General features: G+C 41.3%; 1 protein-coding gene across 1 annotated transcript; it reads left to right on the top strand.

Annotated features, from left to right (window-relative positions):
- Window positions 1-9,901: 9,901 nt before the first annotated feature.
- Window positions 9,902-22,264, top strand: LOC117251281 (uncharacterized). The gene is made up of 7 exons (XM_078174835.1): window positions 9,902-9,983; window positions 10,859-10,902; window positions 13,878-13,949; window positions 15,217-16,240; window positions 16,575-16,730; window positions 16,848-16,940; window positions 21,048-22,264. The coding sequence occupies exons 4-7, from the start codon at window positions 15,227-15,229 to the stop codon at window positions 21,357-21,359; spliced, it is 1,575 nt and encodes a 524-aa protein (XP_078030961.1). The 5' UTR covers window positions 9,902-9,983; window positions 10,859-10,902; window positions 13,878-13,949; window positions 15,217-15,226; the 3' UTR covers window positions 21,360-22,264.
- The last annotated feature ends 311 nt before the right edge of the window (window positions 22,265-22,575 follow it).

The raw sequence follows: 22,575 nt of genomic DNA, 5'->3' as shown, positions 1-22,575 counted from the left end.
TTCAGTTCATTAAAAGGAACCACAATTCCATTTCTAAACACTTGCCCCACACTTTTTATATTGCACTGCTGCCACAGACTATTTTTAAGAGTTTTCCCCCCTGCGGTAAACAAAGAGTTGCTCCATAATGGACATAACGGTAAAGATGTTCCACTAAAGGTCAGGCGTTTGTGTAGCAGTTTTATTATTTCACATGGAAATTGCAGCAGTGGATTGTTCATTTTGGGAATGGCTTTCGGATTGTACCATAAAACTGGTAAAGATAGATCTGCATTATATTCTTTTAAAATTTGTTCTTCGAGCCAATCCCAACTACCAACTTCTCTCACATTATTATAAGCCCAATGCAGGGGATATCTTGAATTGTAAGCCACATAGTATTGGTGGATATCCGGAAGCCCTATTCCTCCTTTATCTCACGAGTTTGTTAGTTTTTTATGGCTAATCCTAGGTTTTTTGTCTCTCCATAGGAAGCAAGAAAATAGTTTATTTACTTCCTTAAACCAGCTAGGGGGAAACTTAAGTGGTATGGATGACATGAGGTAAGCCAGCCTTGGTAGTATATTCATCTTAATAACTTCAGATCTACCCCACAAGGGCAAAGGTAACACTGTCCACCTTTTGATGTCTTCCCTTATAGTTTTAAGCAGATCTGGTACATTTAACTCAAATATTTTTCCAATAGGGAATTGAATTTTAATTCCTAAATATTTCATGCCTTTTGAGTTCCACTTGAAGGGGGCCGTGTCCAAATGTGACTGAAAAGTAAGATGATTAAGCGGGATGGCCTCACTCTTACTGTAGTTAACCTTGTAGCCGGAAAACTGTCCAAAGGTGTCAATAAGTTTTAAGATTTGTGGGATGGAATGTTTTGGGTTCTCTAATGTTAATAATACGTCATACAGGCTGGCTTTAAACTCATAACCACCAACACTAATACCAGTTGTGTCTTTTTGAGCCCGTATGGCACAAGCAAGAGGTTCAAGGGCAAGAATAAAATTAATAGGTGAAAATGGGCATCCTTGGCGTGTAGACCGATAAAGATGAAACGGACGAGACTTAATACCATTTGTTTTAACTGCTGCTACTGGTTCATGATAGCGTGCTTTTACCCAGTTCTTAAATGCTGGCCCAAATCCATATTTATAAAGTGCATACAGTAAATATTCCCACTCAATTTTATCGAACGCTTTTCACAGCATCCGGCAATACTGCTATCACCGGATGCTGAGAAGCCTCCGCCCTCAGCATAACCTGCAGCAGCCTTCTCATATTGTTTGAAGCTAAGCGGCCTTTTATAAAGCCTACTTGAACAACATGTATTAGAGAGGATATAACATTTTCCGTTCTTCTCGCAAGAATCTTTGCAGATATTTTATAGTCATTATTTAAAATGCTCAAAGGTCTAAAGTTACTCATTTGTAAGTGGTCCTTACCTGGTTTTGGAATCAAGGAAATAGTGGCTTAACGCATGGTTGTTGACATAGACTGATTGATTATTATATCATTGAACAGCAACATCAGTAGTGGAGTAAGAATGTCCTTGAAACATTTAGAAAACTCAATTGTGTAACCATCGTCATCTGGTGCTTTACCAGTTGAAAAAGATTTGATAGCTGCTTTAATTTCATTTTCCAGGACAGGTGTCTCCAGAGATTCCCTATCATTTTCACTAAGGGTTGGCAGAGATATATTTCTAAAAAAGTTTTCCAGTTCCTCTTCACTCCCACTGCATTGTGATTTATACAATGTGCTATAAAATTTAGCAAATGCTTGATTAATTTGATCACTAATCAAATGTCCCTTTTCATCATTAATGCAAGCAATTGATTGGCATTTTTCTTGTTGCTTCAATCTTAGAGCAAGCATTTTACCGGCCTTGTCGCCGGATTCAAAATATTTCCTGCGTAGTTGAAAAAGTGCAAATGCATTTTCCTCATGTAAAAATGTTTGTAATTCTGTTTTTGTGATCAACATCAAATTTTTTAGCTGTAAATTATCAGGGTCCAACATATGCTTAAGTTCAGTAGTCAGTCTTTGTTTCCTTGCCATGTTTTCTTTTTTCTTGGCTGTTGAGTAACTTATGATCCAGCCCATGGACCGCAGAACGCATCTGAACAAGGGGGGGCCATAATTTCAAGTCACGCGGAGGGGGTGGGGGGGGCATATGCATTGAAACAGACAATATTACTGATGTATTAAATAACGTTGCAGAGAACTTTTTTTATTCTGACGCCACACAGTCACATCTACAGTACACGCATGAACACGAACACATGCTTGCTCAGATTAACCCCTCTGATCCCACTCTAACATTCACACACAACAGGCCAAGCCTATTTACACATAAACGCACAGATGAAACTGTAGCAAACAACAAAGTACATCCAGTCCACAACCACAACCAAAACTCATCTTGCTGCCTTGAATCTAAATCAACATCATATTCATTATCATCACAAGTCAGCACTCATATCAGACTGATGTGCAGAGCAGCGCACACACACACACACACACACACACACACACACACACACCCAACAACAAAACAAGCGCAGCTGTGCAGTTACTGAAAAGTAACCAGAACGCTGAATTTCTGACCATTACCGCCCGCAACCGCAATGTGTGTATGTCCACTCCCGCCCGCTCCCGCACAGTAATAGAGATGCATTGATTTTGTGTCTTCTCCCGTCCTGCAGGAGAAAACACATCATTTTATAGGCTGTTAATAAAGAGATTCATGGAGTTGTTTCGTTTCCCTGGCCTGCATGTCTTTTGACGCACTGGTCAGGAATAGCGCTCCTATTTCGTTGTTTCCATTTAGTTTTTAATGAAATAAAGGCTGTTTCATATTCTATTCTCCTCCTCTGTATTTATTTATTTTTCTACCTTTATATAATCACACAGTGATTGAGGTTAAGGCAGGCCTGGCGCCAGGATGAAGTTACTGAGGGGGCGGTTAAAAATTACGAGGGGGCAAATCTTTATTATGCAACATAGGTTCACACAGTGAGTTATAAAGAGTGCGCAGACGTGCGTAATAGTCACGCGTAATGACAGCTCGTCGCCGGTGAAACACAATAAACTGCACGTCTTCTTTCATGTTTGTCTCATGACAGATGGAGCTGACAGACAGACAGACAGACAGACAGACAGGTGGAGCAAGCGGCAAATTGGTATGAAAGCTGGTTCAGGGCATATTTGTCCATTTATGAATAAATATGGAGTGGAAATGCTCATGCATGTGCACCAAGTTCCTGTGTTGACATCCTGTCGCTAGGCTACATCTTCTTCTTCTTCTTTTTCTTCTTCTTCTACTGTTTAATGGGGACCCGCGGGACCCGGCGGGACCCAATCCCAATGCAGCCCTCTATGTCAGAGTACAAAAGTTACCCGGGCCATGGCCCCCCTGGCCCCCCCGGTTCCGTGGTCTATTATCCAGCCCCTGCAAGTTGCCTTATAGGCCTCCCAAACAGTCTGCACCAATTGGACTGAATTAAGATTAGTGTCAATGTATTCCTGTGTTTTTTCCTTCACCATAGACACAAAATCTTTGTCTTTCAATAGAGAATTGTTAATTCTCCATTGTTTAGTTTTGTTATTACTGACATTAGGAGTGAAGAGAACTGACAAAGGAGCATGATCTGAAATAATAATATTATGAATTTTACAATCTATTATATTACCAACCAGAGACTGTGAGAAAAACAGATAGTCAATCCTGGAATATGAATTGTGAACATGAGAGTAATAAGTATACTAAAGTGTGTCAGGATTTACAACACGCCATACATCAGATAATGCAAAAGAATTCTGTATTTCGTCAAGAGCATTTGACAATGCTCTATCTGTCGGGAGGGGACGACCAGACCTATCAACTAGAGCGTTACTAACCAAATTGAAATCTCCACCCAGGCCTAATTAATTGACATGAAATATTGGAGAGGTTGTCAGTCCTATCTGTAATATTTTTTTTTTACTTTATCATAATTTCTCGAAAATTAGGCCTACTCAAAAATGCATTTTTGTGTGCTTCTGAGCACACGGGGAGCATAAACAATGAAGTTACATAACGGTCTGGCAGGCGTTGCTGCGCTTGGAGGGCCGATGTAATCCTGGCGGTCCTAGTGATATAGCGTTCCTTTGTGAGACAGTCAGGTTTCTTTGCTGTAGCTCATTTAAGTGTTTATTGGCCTCATCTACCAACACCTCTAATTCCATAGGGTCGAATTTCACTCTGCACTTTCTCTCCAAACTCGCCATGCTGCAAACCATAAAACAAGCAAAACCCTCATTTAAATAGGGTGTCTCCAACATGTTTGCATCCCTTGTCATTTGCGCAAGCACTCACAAGTAAATCACCTGCAAACCGTGGTTCAGCACCACACGCAAAATTCTAGATTGCACAGGCAAATTAGTACACGCAAATTGGGATCTTAGTAGATCCGGCCCCTAGTGTCTTGACACAATGCAGCACTCCCACATTTTTTTTTTCATATATACAACGCAATGGCTTACCAAACATAACGCGTGAGATACGCCAGATTACTTTGCAAGAGTACAATCTCAAAATACTCCGGCAACTATACACACAACAGACATCTTGTGTAAGTCGTTATGCTTTCTGTGGGCGGCTGTGGCTCAGAGGTACAGCGGGTCATCCACCAATCAAAAGATCAGCGGTTCAATCCCCGGCTCCTCCAGTCTGCATGTCTCCATGTCGAAGTAGCGTAAAAAGCGCTTTGAGTGGTTGGATGACTAGAAAGGTGCTATACAAATGCAGGTCCATTTACCGTCTGTGACTCTGCATTATCACAAAAGGAGGACTGGGGTACTGGGGTAACAATCATGCGTGAAACTCTTACTAGTAAGCTCCTCTTGGCAGTCTGGAGGTTGAGACTCTTGACCTCCAGACAGCCTGATGTGTCAGCCAGAGAGGAATTGCTGATAGCTTCAGACCTCTCTCTCTTCCTATTGAACCTATTGAGACATACCACCACCATTTGGTAAAGTAAAATGATGGCAGATCAATAGAGAAGGTTACCTGTCCAGTTTCTTTTGGAGCTTTCATACACTGACTCTGTCTTGATGAATAAACAATGAGGGCACAAAGTCTGGACTTTCTGGATCGATGGATGCCTCCCCTGTAAGACATCCTTAGTCATTACATTGTAATGCTAATGATGATATGTGGTCCCAAAGCTAGGCCAACTTCATACTCAGTCAAAGTGTAAAATAAATGTCATATCACAGATATATTAATGTATGCTCCATTCATTCATGAAATGCTTGCATTAAAACTGAGTGATGTTACACAGAAACCATCTTTAAGGAATCTGGTGTTTTTACATGCTAACTGTTCCATGGTAATTTTGCTAGTGTTGGCCAATGGTGTTTACCTTTGTGAAGTAGCCTACTGAGAATGCAAGCTTTGTGATTACAGTTGTAACTAATTTATCTTAAGTGCTATATCGTAGGCAACTGGATTTGCTTGAGTTTCTTGAAGACATTTCACTCAGACATTCCAAGAGGCTTCTTCAGTTCTAATGGACTGGTGCAGAGTAGCAGGCTTTAAACTCAGTGTGGGTGTGAACGTTTACAGAGTCGTCAAGGTCATGTGAGCTCTGAGTTTCACCTTAATGACTCTGAAATGAGAGAGCTCACATGTTACCGTAATGACTGTTATGGTTCACACCCACAGAGAGAAAGTGAGACAGAGAGAGACCAAGAGAGACAGAGAGAGAAGCAGGACAAGCAGTAATGACAATAGCTACAATAACATGTATTTTAGTAATAATATTATAATAATGATAACAGTAATTATAATAATAATAATGGTAGAAGTATGACTAGTAATAACAACAGCAGTAGGAAGGAGATATAGTGCGCATGCGCTGGTGTTGCATGGTGTGTGTGAGTACTGGAGAAAACAGATTTGCTTAAAAAGTGCTGTCTAAGTGCAGTTTAAAAGTCTCAAATCGCTGTAAATACAGTGTTGTACAGTGGATTGGTATGACCGACAAAGGTCGCCCATCTACGAGAAATAGAGAAATAAGAAAGAAGCCAAAATGAGTGACTGCAACACTATCATGGCAGAGCTCAAGTCACAGAAACAGGAGTTCAAGACGCTCAAAGCACAGATCAATGAGACGCAGACCCAGATCAGTGGTATGCAGAACTCACTTGAACGCCAACTGAACAGTAAAGTGGAGCAGCTGGAAGGACTTACCAGTGAAAATCGTGATGAACTGAAAGCGGAACTGACAGAACTGCAAAACAAATCCAAGAAAGATTTGATCTTGACTTAAGTCAAATTTCTGCCAGGATCGATAACTTGGAATTAAAGATGAATGAGGCGAAGCGTCCTGGCATCTAGTTCAACCCAGATGTCTCGCTTATTATCGAGGGCCTCGCATTCACTGAGGGAGAAGATGTGACGAAGAGAGTTAAGACACTCCTGGATGAGGGTCTAGGCTGTGAACCAGTGCCTGAGGTGATCAGTGTGGAGCGGATGACACCTAGGGGCTGAAAACTGGGGATGATCAAAGGAGGAGAAGGTAGCTGTGCTACGACGCAAGCAGCGCTAGAGGGAAAATGAAACATTTAACCCTCAGGTCCCCCTTAAAAAAAATCATAATCTAAATCTTTTAACCAACTCCTACTCGGATTATACATACCAAATATTCATTCATTTTGAGGATTTTTAATCCTTTAAAGACAAATTCCTTTGCATAGACTCACTGTTACTTTTATGAAAAAATATGGATTATGAATTATTTTCTATATACTAAATGCTAGAGGGATTTTTTTTTTAAAATTTAAATTATCATAGTATGGGATATGTCAGTGATGCAGTGTGTAACAGTATTTCATCCCCATGTTGGATGAATGCAATGACGAGTCAGCCGAGCTACATGCATTTAGAATTTTTGCTCTGACTCCAGGTGCATAAACACACTGATCCCCTCACCCAAATAAAGTCAGTTTTATTTTTGTTTACTCCGTATTGGCACCTTTGAAGCCCAGTAAACTGATTGCATGATTGCAGATGTGTATGGCACTGTGTAAGTGCATGTACATGTGCACATGACCTTTGATAAAGTCAAGTTTACTTTTATATCAGTACTGAAATAACTGATCTGTCACACACGCACACACGTGCACGCATGCGCACACGCGCGCACACACACACACACACACACACACACACACAAAACATCACACTACTACTGAAATCTATACAAAAATGCACTGCACATATGAATGTGTAAACAACTTTCTATTGGGTTTGAAAGCCTGCGCGTGTGCGTGCGTGTCTGTTAGTGTATGGACGAGTAAAAGTGGGTGATGTGTGTGTGTGTGTGAGTGAGGGAGAAAGAGAGAGAGAGAAATGGAGACAACAGTAATGTAACCTTGCAGCAAACTGCAGCTCATAATTTGCAGTTTTTAGCTACATAATTACACACATGCACATGCACACACACACACACACAAACACACAATATCTTTTTAGTAGCTACACAGCCACAACCCCCAGACATCCATATCAACACAAACTTAGCATTTATTTATTTAATTTTTTTGCAACAGTGGCTCGCAAACCTCAAAAATGAAAAAATAGAAGAAAAATACAGACAATTTTACTGCTTATTATTTTGTGTGTGTTTGCTCTGCTAGGGAAGCACGAGAAAATTAATGATTTAGCTGGATTTTAGTAAAAACTTCAATTGTGATCCCCTAACTCTGGAATGCATGACTAATATCAAATTCATGTTTCTAAGTTGTCATGAGGATGTGATGAACAACAGAATTTATGGTTTTACATTTAGCTATATTTTCACATAGGGATTTGACATTGTGTATTTTTCCATGTACACACACACACAAATTGATATTTTTATACAGACCACACTGTCACATCCTTATGTATGGAAGCACATTGCATTCACTGGATAAAAAAAAAAAAATAGACACCATATCTCGTAACGAGAAAAGATCTCGTAATTACGAGATCAGGAACTCGTAATTACGAGATAAGATAAAGAAAAAGTTCTTGTCGCCTGTAAATCCTCACTAATCATTGGGCAGTGATGACGCTATCACAGTTAATCTGCTATTACTACCTTCTCGGTTTGAGACACTGGGAATTACTGATGTTTCTTAAAAATGAGGATGGTATTAATATTAGTATGTCAACACTGCGCAGGCATCTCAAGTCGTTGGAATTGTTCAGGCAGAAAGCCCAGTCTGACGTGCTGGATGTTGCTCTCTTTCTGCAGGAGCAGTTGAACCAACATAGGATGCTTCATGGATACAAATTCATGAATGTGAAATGCATGCAAACTGGTTTGGTAGTGACTCAGAGAACTGTGCGGCACCTGCTAAAAATCCTAGATCCTCAAGGAGTACAGCTGAGGCAACGGAACCGTCTAAGACGACGCCTGTACACAAACCCAGGCCCCAACTTCTTATGGCAAGTCAATTCGTATTTTAAACTGAAACCTTATGGAAAATGTATTAACGGTGCCGTTGATGGATTTTCGCGTATGGTCATGTGGCTGCATGCTTACACCACAAATAGCAACCCCAGAGTTATTTCTGGTTACTTCATTGATGAAGTAGAAGACAGGAGCAGCACTCCCACATGAATCAGGGCAGACCTGGGCACTGAGAACCGCTCAGCGGAGCAGATGTTTTTAAGAGGTACCCATGACGACGAGTTCAGTGAGAGATGCTACATTACCGGCTTAACTAATCATAACCAAAAGATTGAACAATGGTGGGGATTTTTAAGAAAACACCAAGCGCAATACTGGATCAATGTACTTCAAGAATTAAAGGACCATGACCATTTCTCAGGGGACTCCATTGACAAAAATCTCATACAGTTCACATGCTTGGAAATAAGTGAAATAAGTCTTTCTCCCCTTTTGGTTGAATTAAGATAACACTTTGATTGAGTTAAGTAAGGAATTATGTCTAATTGTTAACTTCACTGGGCTAGACTGTTTTTTTATTCTGTCAATAAATAATGATAACAATACTGTTCATATGCCCAGTTGCACCAGTCGTTTACTGCAGTATTGGACACTGTGATCATTATTCCTCTCCATGCTGTTCATATTCACAATTCCAATGTGAATATGAATCCCAAAGTATTTTCTTCCTGATCTGCTTAAGAAATTTTGTTGCAAAAGACTCATATTCACAACAGCTTAATTATTTCTCTGTTCAAACCTCATATGAGCTTCAGCTGAGATGTAGAATTAATTGTACACAGAAAGACTGTATTGTCCCTCATCACATTTATTAGAATCCCTTCATGGCTTCTTTGGGGAGAAGAATGACTGCGGTATCACTTAAGTATGGGATAACTGAAAAGATGTGCAAGTTTAGGCTAAGTGTTTCTTGTTTTTTTTGCTTTGTTTGCTTTTCTTCTTTTAGAGAGAGCTGCAGGACTGCAGAATTCGCCCCAGTAGGAATGCAGTTTCTCCAAGTGGACCACTACTGATGTACCGCCTTCCCCACCTGTTTGGCACCACAGACTACATCAAGGCAGTATCCCATCAGCAGATACAGGCTTGTAGAGAGGAATGCCTGCCAAGAGGTCCACATCCATGTGATGAGACTGTTTTTGACATTTGTTGCCTTCACTGAAAAAAGTGAACATGGGCTACCATTCATGGAAGGAGGGATTTCTATTTGAACTGACCCAATATAACTATGTTTCTGTCTTTTCTTTGGTTTAATGTATTGTATCACTTTCATTAAATGTAAATCAAGGCCTCATTGGTTCAAAGTTATTGACTGACTCTGAATCAAACAGTAATTTTCCATTCAAGTGCAAACGTTGCATGTCACGTGATGACACGTATGCACGTGTGTGCGTAGTGACGTCACCAAACTGGCGAGTTCAAGTTTGGATTTTCCGCCATCTTCCTTTCTCACATGAAAACGCCATGGAAGAAAAGAGAAAGAAATCGGTAAGAAATATAACAGGACCGTTGAATATGTATATATTTTTCTACATCACTGTTACACAAACAAACTTTACGTCGTTGTTTATCACACGACGTCGATTAGCCGTGACTGTTTGGTACAACATTGACACATTATTAGCTAACGTTAGCTAGCAGAGCTATCCAGGTTTGCTAACTTCAGTAGGAATCATAATTTAATATCTTGTCGTTTTCGATGCATGCTACTTTAATGTTATTTATTAAAGGTTGGGTCTGGAGTTTTGTCCGTTTCTGTTTGTAAACACAACATTCAAACTGGGCCCCTCCTCTGGGCTCAACTGTGTAGCCTCCTGCTCCAGACAGCAGTAGCAGCAGCGGCGGTTGTCAGGACCGCGGAGGAAGTGGGGTGCAGTCCGGGTGGGGCACTGGGGCCGTGGGTCGGTGCCCGGCCGTCACCGACAATCGGAGCCTCCAGTTTTATGCTCTAACGGGCAGGAGGGCCATTGTGGTGAGCTGGGAAGCGGGTGTTAGCAGCGGATGCTAACCGCTACCGCTAGCCGAAGTTAGCATCGAGCTAGCTCACCACGGCGGCCCTCATACTTGTTACCAGTCGGGGCTTTGGTTGTCGGTGACGGCCAGGTGTCCGTCCGCGGCTCCGGTGCTTCGCTCGGACTGTGTTTCTTTTTCTTTGCGGGTGTCTCTGCCCGATTTCCGAAGCTGCTCGATTTGCGATTAACGCGACCATAACGGTGTTTGCTGTTACATTAAACGGCGGGCTGGAAGTGGGGGAAAGACACACAGAGTGTTTGCATGTGTTTCAATGGAAAACACTGTAGTCTTGTTTGTGTGTGTGTGTGTGTTACTTTGTTCTCATTAACAAATGTCTCCCTTTCTTCTAGGCCTGAAATGATGGCACATAATCAAAAGCAGCAACTTTTAATCGGTAAGTGGTCATATTTGAATGCTATTTGAACTATGTAGTTGAGTATCAGATGTAAGGTTATGTTCATGATTATTATAAGATAAGTATTATTCTTGTTCATCACCTGTGATAGGGAGTTTTATTTTATGCGACTGAATCCAAAGGGGAATTCGAGCTGTCAAAGCAAATTTGTGTGGTAGTGGAATTCATGGGCAGGGTGATATGGTTGAAAACAATAGAAAAAAATCAAAAGGAATTTTTGTATATCACACAATATGGTTAATGTATGCATCAAGTCACATGTTAAATAAACATACCACATGGTAATATCCTGTGTGATGTAAAAGAAAAATCAAAATTTCAAATAGTCCTTAAAATGTTTCATACCTCATTTTGTCAGTTCAAGTGGTAATCACGAGGATTTGCCTACCATCAAAGACAAAATTGTATCCAAATATTACTATATAATCATGAGGACTTTACAGAAAGATGATGATATTTTGTAATATATATTTATAAATTGAGTTTTCAGTATCACCTCATACCAACAATGCAAATGTAATTTGGGTCCTTTTTATGTACCAACCCACTCCCCCTTTCCAGTAGTCTGCTGAATGTAGAAACGTAAAGACTGTGGTGCCACCAAATCACGAAGATCAGAACTTCTGAAGCATTACAAACTTCAGCATAGACATTTTGGACGCCGCCGTGCTTACGCTTGCACATATTCAACATGCCCTTGTTCTTTTACTACCTGGAATGCCCTTAAGAGCCATTTGTCAAGAAGCCACCCTCGACTGAACCCACAAAAAGATCAGCAGACAACTTTGAGATGCCTTTTGTGTGAATACAAGCAAATTTCAACTCTTAAAGACTACTTGCAGCACTTAGGACAGCATCTGAAAAATCACGGGACTGTAAACTGTATTTTTCAAAGTTGCTCGTACAAAACAAATGTTTATGGATCATTCAGGACTCATAGGTACAGAAATCACAGGTCATCCTCTATAAGTGATTTAAAACCTGAAATTGCTGCGAGGGTACAGCCAATCCACTATTCCTCTGAAGACAGTAATGCCAACGATTCACACGAGGATGTTTCAGAGGATGAGGTAACTAGTTCTGTCTTTGATACACACGGTACTGAAGATTTGTCCAATGCTATAGAGCACAAAATTGCTTCAGTGTTATTGAAATTAGAGCATGTTTTCCTGGTCCCTAGTGTGGCTATTGATGACCTTTTGCAGGAGCTGCACTATTTGATAAGTGTAGTTTCAGTCCCTGTCACCTATGACACTATAATCCACCTACTGCAGGAACGTAAATGCCAAGTTGACATAGCAGTTGTACAGGAGTTGGCCTCTGTGCTGTGTAAGTCAAATCCCATTCAAACTGCAGTTGGAGATAAAGGTCCTCTCTCTACATCTTGGAAACGAAAGGCATACTACAAAAATCATTTCAGTGTTGTAGAACCCTTGGAGTATGTGCTTGACCGAAAGAATAGAAGGTCATTCCAATATGTTCCAATACTCAAGTCATTGCAGCAGATTCTTAGTTGCCAGCCAATACTATAGATAAAGCTATTAATTTGAAATCTCATCATAGAGGGGGTGATGGACTGAAATATACATGCTTCTTTGATTCACTCAACTTTCAGCAGAATGTATTGCTCTCTAATGAGACTGCTATTTCATTGATATTGTATGTGGACGAATTTGAGATTTGTAACCCCCTTGGCACGTCCAGGAAAATACATAAGATCTTAGGTGTTTATTGGATTTTAGGTAATTTACCTGCAGGGTCCCACTTATCCCTGTCTGCCATAAATTTAGCTGCTTTGATCAATAGCAATGATGTTAAGCAGTATGGATATGAAAAAGTGCTGGAACCTCTGGTAGATGATCTTGTCACGTTGGAGCAACATGGAGTTTTTATCTCTAAGCTGGGAAAGACGATAAAGGGCACTGTTCAGTGTATCGTTGCTGATAACCTTGGTGCACATAGCATTGCAGGATTCGTGGGGAATTTCTCAGGGACATATGTGTGTAGATTCTGCACAGCAGAGAGTGAAGAATTTCAGACTAAAGAAGTTAGATCAGGAGCATTTTGTCTGAGAACCAAGGGAACATCTCTTTGAGGGAATTGTCCCTGTTGAGATAGCATTGTGTTTGGCTGTCTTTGTAAGTAAAAAATATTTTACATTGGACAACTTGAATGAAGCAATACAAACTTTTCTTTTTTAAGTGGAATGACAAAAAAAATTGTCCCCATCCTGTACCTCTTGCATATTCAACAAAGAAAAGGATCGGGGGGAATGCACATGAAAACTGGGGCCTATTGAGATTTTTACCTCTTTTGATTGGAGACAAGGTGCCTGCTAATGAACCTGCCTGGCAAGTCCTTACTGATTTAAAAGACATTGTAGACCTTGTAGTCACACCTTTTTACACCAAAGAATCTATAGCTTATTTGGATAGTAAAATATCTGAACACAGGCTGAGATTGAAAGAGGTTTTCCCTGACCAAAGAATTCTGCCCAAACACCACTATTTGGAGCATTATCCACAGTTCATTGAGCAGTTTGGTCCCCTGGTTGCACTATGGACGATGCGTTTTGAGGCAAAACACAGCTTCTTTAAAAGGGCTGTGCATCACACAAACTGCTTCAAAAATGTGCTCCTATCATTGTCACAGAGGCATCAATTTCATATGGCCCATCAGCTGCACCTGTACAGCTTCTCCACACCAACTCTGGAAGTTAGAAATGTTTCCTCCATTCCCATCGATGTTCTGAATGAGGAAATATCACATGCTGTGAGGCAGAAGCACCCAAACCTGGATCTTTTGTGCATGGCAGAAGATGTGACTTATGTGTATTATGTATATACTGTATATACTGCTACTACAGAAAGCCAGTCTGACTTGAAGTAATCTTATTCTCTCTCCGTCCCTGCCCCCTCTCTCTCTCTCCCTCCCTCCCTCTCTCTCTTCTCCAGAATTTCACTCCAAGCTCAAGAAGTCAGCATCCTCCCTCTGCAACCTTTTATTTTGTCAGCCCCTTTCTAAAGGTAGATATACAGTATGAAATAATTATATGCCTACTATGCACAGCAGAGAAGGAGCATTTTGACAGCTGCTATGGTTTTTGGACAATCACAGTTTAAGTTTCATTAAGTTTTTGGCCAGTTTCAAAATTTATAATAAGTGTGTATTGCACGGGATTTTCGTGGCTAGAGCAGGTGATGTCATCGCTAGAGTGAGAGGAGGGGAAAAAAATCCATCAAAAATCTCTGGAAAAACTGTGCCAGCGGCCACAAATTTCACTGCACACACATGAAACTTGCCACAAATGTAGGCACGCTTGTTCACATGCTCACACTACGAAATCTAAGCCAAGACACTAACACAGTGGCTTTGACAGTCACCAACTGCCGACAGTCACCTCGAAATTTCTCCATAGGGACCCATACAAAATGAAAACAGGATTTTCAGAAGCGGTCCTTGTGTTTAACTCGCGACCCTGACCACAGTGTTGGCTCCATGAAAAAACAAAACACATCACTGCGTTCCTCAGACTTTCATCTCTCTCACGACATATTGACTGCGGTGATAGGATGTACGGCTGAGGTGTGGTTAGCAGCAGTTCGAGAGGCATTTTTCAGGTTAACTCCCATTCAGATACACAGAGAACCAGATGCGCGCGGAGCGCCTGCTCACACACTCACACACACACACACACACACACACACACACACACACGCACTCATCCATGTAAAGAAGCACATAGACTCACAAATACACACAGACACACAACACACATTCACACAACACACATACAAATAGATGTACACAGACACACAAGCACACAAAAACACATCCACAAAGACACACACAGAGACAATTACACACGCATGGGAGCACGTGCATCCACACACACACTCATCCATGTAAAAAAAGCACATAGACTCTCAAACACAGACAAACAGCCCCACCAACACAGAAATACACACTAAGAAAGACTGTACACAGACATACAACACACACACAAACACACAGACACACATAAACACATATACACACAGCACACAACACACAGCACACACAAATACATCCACAAAGACAAACACACACACACACAAACATCATCACCATCATCAACACACCACCGTGAGCATGAAGACAGCATGGTGGTGGCAGATGCACAGAGGAGCAGGCATATATTGCAATTTCTTCAGAAATTGTCTACTATGTGTGTACTGTTAATACTCAAAGCCAGTCTGACTTGAACTAATCTTATTCTCTCTCTCTTTCTCTCTCTCTCTCTTACTCTCTCAGACTCTTGAGCATGGCTGGAAAAAAGTCTGCAAAGCTGTTGGTTTTTCTGACAACAGACAACAAAAGAAAATTGTTGCTGCCAAATGGGATTCCAGAGTCTGTGGAGGAGCTTGTTGATGATGTGAGAAGAGCTGGTGGATTGAGTGGGAACTTCAGGATCCAGTACCAGGACAAAGACTTTGGTGATACATTTGTAAATTTAACATCTACTGGAGAACTTAAGGATCTTGGCATCATCAAAGTAATCCCTTTGCCTGATGAAGACACAACTCCTGCACAGACAGCTGTTCATGTCAGCCTCAGTAGTGATGCCGCCTTTTCCACTTCTGGTGAAACTGATGACACGGTGATCCTCTCCACAACCTCTTCTAGTCTTTCTTCAAGGACCAAGCAGTGGCCCAAAGAGTTTCCCATTCCAAGCTTTTCATATGACACTGAAGTCCAGTTAGAGAGAGGAAATGCTGCTTTCAAGGCAAATGGAACAAGGTTGAAAGTCAGTCCTAGGATGAAGTCAGACATTCTGGAAAAGGTGTCTGATGAGATCTACAAGTATAAAGCTTACCCAAAAAGCTCAGACTTCTGTGAGGTTTCAGAGGCACTGATCAAGAAGCACCCCTGCTTGGCAGAGCCAGGATCTTGGAATGGCTGCTATGGCTGGACGCAGAGACTTAAAACCAGGATGGGAAACCTCCGTACCCAACCGAAGGGACTTGGATGCCCCGAGCTTGCTGTCAATGCTCTAAAGACCAAAGCTGCAGATGACGCCCATCCAGCAAAAAATGTCAAGCGACCTAAACATGGTGAGGCCAACCATGTGCTGTCCTATCCAGCTGGCGTGACAGCAGACAATCTTGAGATGGAGTGGCAGGTACTTTTGAAGGAGGTGAAGAAATGGAACAACGGGAGGATTATCCAAGAAAAAATGGCCAAGACATTTGCCCTTCGTAGACAAGAAATTGTGGAAAAACAGCCCAGGGTGGAAGAACTCCAGGAGCGATGGCCAGCGATGTTTCAAGAAGAAGAGGTATGAGTTGAATCACTGTCATAATCTTTTAATACTATATTTTTGTGAGTGTGTTGTACTCTTGTTTTGCTGTGAAACTATGTCCCTGAAAAAAAGAAATTTCAGCATTTACAGACAATAGACAATAGACACTGGAATAGGCTCACTGGTCACTCTTACAGAGCTTCTGTATTCCTGTGCGAGAATCTGACAGAATCTAGAACCTATCATCTCTTAGCTCTCCATCCAGTCCAGAGTCCAGTCAGGCAAACAACACTATATTTTCCTGATCTTTTTGTCCTTTGCCAATCATATGCCTTAACATGAAATGTGTTGTCTAATTTGTATATTTCAGATCAATGCTGAATTCCTACGGATGACAACGGTACCTCTACAAGCACGATTCTTGGCCAGTTTGGATGAACAGAGCAGTCAGCTTCTTCAGGTCATTAGGAGAAAAGGTGGAGCTGTCGGTGAGAAAACCAGGGACGTCCTTAAACCTTTGGATCAGGTATGAAATGCATATGTATTCCATTTGATTTCCTCTTTTATCAGTTCAGTTCTGTCTGTTGGTGAGTTGAAAGCTGATACATTTATTATCTTTTAATATGTGTCTTTGTTGCTACAGAGTGTGGACTTGAACATCAGAAGAGAGTGCCTCCTGAAGTCCCTTGTGATGTACCTGGGTGAAGATGTGAGCCACCTGATCAAAGAATACCAGGTAAGTCAGCAAATCATGGCAATGCACTGAGATCAGGCTGTTTTCTGTTAAATGAAACTGTTGGCCCTGGGCGTTTGATCAGACCAGGGTCCAAAACTAACTTTTTCACTTACCAGCCAGGCTGGCTGGTAAGTGGAATTTTTTACCAGCCAGGCAGATATTTTACCAGCCAACCAAATAAAAATTGCTTTTAAGTGCTGTAATTTGCTATCAGTATTATTTAGCATGTCATTTGGGTCTTGTATGCGATTCTCAATCAATATTTTAATAGTGTGCAATAATATTAGTAATAATGTATGCTAAAATATGAATAACTGTTTCAACAGTTGAGTGTAATATTTGGGTTAATAAATTCTGTAGTATTCTTACTACAGTACAAAAAGAATCTTTTATTAAGGAATTTTACATGAATCACTGACTTCAGTCCCCTTTGGACAGTTGAGACATAAGATTTTAGCTCGACCAGACTGCAACAGCAGGGCCTGTCCTATACGTATAAACATGAATGTCTGACCAGTGGTGGACAAAGTATTCAACGACATGACTTGAGTGAAAGTAAAGATACTCTTGGTCAAATATTACTCCAATACAAGTGAAAGTTGTTCAGTCATTTTTTTTTACTTAAGTGAAACTGCACCAACTGATTAACATGCAAGTAAAGAACAGTCCCTTCATAAGTTAAGAACAGTCCCTAAAGTGCGGTGAGGTTTGTAGATGGTTACCTGCCACAAAGACAGAAATGTGAACGGCTTGTTTCTCCTCTGACAGAACACATACCTGTGTGCTGGGCTGTTCAGGTACGTTTGGGCAGCGATCGCAGCTCACCAAAATTCTCGCGCGAGCCCGTTCACATTACGGCCGGGTTCCACCGGCTGCAAAAGTAAGCGTCACATCAGCGTAGCATCGCGGCGTATTCATTTGGGCTCCACTGACTGCGTGGAAGTGACACATAGAGAAGCCAGCGGGGTTGTTTACTGTTTGCTGAGCCATGAAATGTTAAAGCATTTTCCACCAAAGTTATTACATACAGTACAGGCCAAAAGTTTGGACACACCTTCTCATTCAATGCGTTTTCTTTATTTTCATGACTATTTACATTGTAGATTCTCACTGAAGGCATCAAAACTATGAATGAACACATGTGGAGTTATGTACTTAACAAAAAAAGGTGAAATAACTGAAAACATGTTTTATATTCTAGTTTCTTCAAAATAGCCACCCTTTGCTCTGATTACTGCTTTGCACACTCTTGGCATTCTCTCCATGAGCTTCAAGAGGTAGTCACCTGAAATGGTTTCCACTTCACAGGTGTGCCTTATCAGGGTTAATTAGTGGAATTTCTTGCTTTATCAATGGGGTTGGGACCATCAGTTGTGTTGTGCAGAAGTCAGGTTAATACACAGCCGACAGCCCTATTGGACAACTGTTAAAATTCATATTATGGCAAGAACCAATCAGCTAACTAAAGAAAAACGAGTGGCCATCATTACTTTAAGAAATGAAGGTCAGTCAGTCCGGAAAATTGCAAAAACTTTAAATGTGTCCCCAAGTGGAGTCGCAAAAACCATCAAGCGCTACAACCAAACTGGCACACATGAGGACCGACCCAGGAAAGGAAGACCAAGAGTCACCTCTGCTTCTGAGGATAAGTTCATCCGAGTCACCAGCCTCAGAAATCGCAAGTTAACAGCAGCTCAGATCAGAGACCAGATGAATGCCACACAGAGTTCTAGCAGCAGACCCATCTCTAGAACAACTGTTAAGAGGAGACTGCGCCAATCAGGCCTTCATGGTCAAATAGCTGCTAGGAAACCACTGCTAAGGAGAGGCAACAAGCAGAAGAGATTTGTTTGGGCCAAGAAACACAAGGAATGGACATTAGACCAGTGGAAATCTGTGCTTTGGTCTGATGAGTCCAAATTTGAGATCTTTGGTTCCAACCGCCGTGTCTTTGTGAGACGCAGAAAAGGTGAACGGATGGATTCCACATGCCTGGTTCCCACTGTGAAGCATGGAGGAGGAGGTGTGATGGTGTGGGGGTGTTTTGCTGCTGACACTGTTGGAGATTTATTCAAAATTGAAGGCACACTGAACCAGCATGGCTACCACAGCATCCTGCAGCGACATGCCGTCCCATCCGGTTTGCGTTTAGTTGGACGATCATTTATTTTTCAACAGGACAATGACCCCAAACACACCTCCAGGCTGTGTAAGGGCTATTTGACCAAGAAGGAGAGTGATGGAGTGCTGCGGCAGATGACCTGGCCTCCACAGTCACTGGACTTGAACCCAATCGAGATGGTTTGGGGTGAGCTGGACCGCAGAGTGAAGGCAAAGGGGCCAACAAGTGCTAAACACCTCTGGGAACTCCTTCAAGACTGTTGGAAAACCATTTCAGGTGACTACCTCTTGAAGCTCATGGAGAGAATGCCAAGAGTGTGCAAAGCAGTAATCAGAGCAAAGGGTGGCTATTTTGAAGAAACTAGAATATAAAACATGTTTTCAGTTATTTCACCTTTTTTTGTTAAGTACATAACTCCACATGTGTTCATTCATAGTTTTGATGCCTTCAGTGAGAATCTACAATGTAAATAGTCATGAAAATAAAGAAAACGCATTGAATGAGAAGGTGTGTCCAAACTTTTGGCCTGTACTGTATATCTGAGTTATCTACAAGTTTACTGTAGGCTACTGTTTGTCATCTACTCGCTTTCAAATGTCCGCCACGGACATTTACACAATGTCACGGATAAACATGGGTAAATGCCTGAAAAAAAATCATCACATATCACCTCTGATAATGGTTTATTCATTTAAAAACACATTGTGCTCGTTTAGCACGCTATTTCATGTAGTTTTTATAAGCTGGAGGGTCGCGTAGGGGAGCGTAGCGCGACAAAAATAGAAGAGCAGCCTAAAATAGAGAGTTGTCGCACCGCTCCCGTTGCTGGTGGAGCCGCTGTAATTGATTAACAGGGGGGCGAGCTGCTACGGGACTCGCGCTGCAGAAGTGTCGCGCTGCTGACGTGCCCGGTGGATCTCGGCCGTCAGACGCGCATTTCTCCTTGCCGGTCAACAAGCAGTTCTGCTCCCAGCTGTTGTCTCCGTCACATTTGGGGCTGTTTTTCCATCATGGGTAACTGCCCAGCTTGACACATTCGCTCGCGGCTCGTGCAGAAAATAGACCAGACGCCGAAACGATCACTGCAGGGCAGCTCCGCAGCCGGTGTGGATGACACAATTGGTTAACATGGGCGCCGAAAGGAAACTGGCTTCGCTTCGAGGCGCTTCGAGGCTATTCACAGCGCTTCCGCGGGCGGTGTGGCCCTGGCGTTACGTGACCAAAGATCGTCTCTGCCTGAAATACACATTACTCTGCCAGGAAACCAGCCAATACCAGCACCGTTCTACAGTAACAAAAAATGCATTTTTTGCTGGTAAAAAAATAACTCGCCAGAGTGGCGAGTGGTCTTAAAAATTTACCAGCCAGAGACAAAATCTACCCGTAATTGGCGAGTGGCGAGTGTTAGTTTTGGACCCTGGATCAGACTAATCAATAACTATCCAGGAGAATAGCACCAAGGGTCTTTCCCTCTCCTTGCTGTCTTTCTCTCAATTCAATGTGCTTTATTGGCATGCCAGTTTACAAACAAACAATATTGCCAAAGCATGTAACAAATGAATCAGGAATTAACCAACATTCCAAAAAGTTATTCTCATGCTCCTCCATATATCGTGCTGATGTGCCTCCATTGTCCACTTCAGTGTGTCTGTGTTTGAGGAAAAATAAACCAGCAAAATATAATGTTAGCCATTAGAAACGGAACTTGCACATTGATATATTCTTCTTAATATTTGTCATCCAACTGTCCCATTTCTCCCTCTCTCTTTCTCTAGCTCTCTTTGATATTTAAAATTAAAATGTGATAACAGGAGTGCACTTATATATTATGGAGGTTACTGGAGGTTATATATTATATACTACTTGCATGATTTATTGTCTGAGTGTCAATAATCTTAATCATTATTGAATTTATTGAATGAATAACCCCCCCTCTCCCCTTCCCGGGGACAATAAACTAAACTAACTTAATTGTCTGATTTCAGGTTGTCCAAAAGGAAGAGGCGGAAACAGAACTCGAACATACCACCATGGCCATCTTTGTCCTCCGGGATGGTGACGCTCTCTCCCCTCCAGAGGACATTGGCCTTGTCATCGATGGTGTGGAGGTACTAAACGACTTGTCCTCAATTGCATCGGCTTGTGCCATGCTATTTGGCCTGATTTATGCACTCAACTTGAGCTATCCAGTTGAACTCAAATATACCTTTGAGACCTTTCAAAAAATCGTCATGGATATTGAAAGTAGGCAAATGTCAAGAAGGGTTCAGAACCTCTGTGCTAAGCTGCAGGAGTGAGTATCGAGCTTCCCTTGTGGGAAAATATGTGAACTAGCTAAAACTGTCACATTGTTAGTTATGAGCCTTGGTAATCATCAAAGATGATTACTTGTTGCTGTTGCAAGAGAAAACATTGGTATTCAGGTTTGCCAGGTTCAGATTTTGTGTGAAATCATCGTGGCCATGTTTCTTGGTTTTAAAATGGACCATGTGTTTCTTGGGATTTAAATGGCACTAGTTTTATAAAGGAGACTAGACTTTTGCCTTGTTAGATGCTGATGCATTTTATATGGTGGTTGGTGGTTGTTTGTGTCTGTAGGTAGTTGGGTGCGTGTGCGAGTAGGTGTGTGTGTGTGTGCGTGTGTGAGTAGGTGTATGTTTGTGCGTGTGCGAGTAGGGGTGGGTGTGTGTGTGTGTGTGTGTGTGTACGTGCGTGTCTGTGAGTCTGTGAGCAGGTTGTTGTGTGCGTGTGTGCTAAATGCATGCAGCCTAAATGCGCTACCACCATTAAATGAATGGAGTGCTGGACCCAACGTGAATCCAGCCTTATTGCCGCCAATTCTCACATCTGTTCTGAGGGATGAGGAACCTTTTGTTGGAGCTGTTTGTTGGGCTTTTGAAAGAGTATTTAATTTTATATTTACATTTTATTTTTATACATAAGTCTTATTTATTTTTATACAGTTTTTATATTTTATCTAAAGAATAGCCTACCTCACCTCAGAACCATTTTGAGCTGTGCTTTTGAAAAACTGGAGCTGTTTGTTGGGCTTTTGAAAAAGTATTTAATTTTATATTTACATTTTATTTTTATAGAGTTTTTATATTGTATTTAAAGAATAGCCTAGCTCACCTCAAAACCATTTGAAAAGGTTTGAATACCGTGATGTGAGAAATTTAATAAAAGAAATGTGAGAATTGAACTATGTGTCTTTCCATAATTTCATCCAACTTGGAGGAAAGTAATTCAATTACTTGTGACAAGTTGACGCAATTTCATTAGTTTTTGTGAAAGTGAAAAAATACATTGTATTCATACAGCATATTACTTTGTAGTTCTGTAAGATTTTGGCTCAAGTCAGGGTGAAAATACAAGTTAACGCAAAGCGTAAAAAAAGAAAATTGCAAGTAGAAATTATGATTTCATTGTATTTGACTTTCATTGGTTTTAATTAATTTTTTGAATTAACATTACTACATTATTTCCTTTGTTCAAACTAATTTTTTTAATTTG

Source organism: Epinephelus lanceolatus, chromosome 14, assembly GCF_041903045.1.
Source record: "Epinephelus lanceolatus isolate andai-2023 chromosome 14, ASM4190304v1, whole genome shotgun sequence".
Taxonomy (NCBI): domain Eukaryota; kingdom Metazoa; phylum Chordata; class Actinopteri; order Perciformes; family Serranidae; genus Epinephelus; species Epinephelus lanceolatus.
This window is presented reverse-complemented; position numbering and strand designations above follow the sequence as displayed.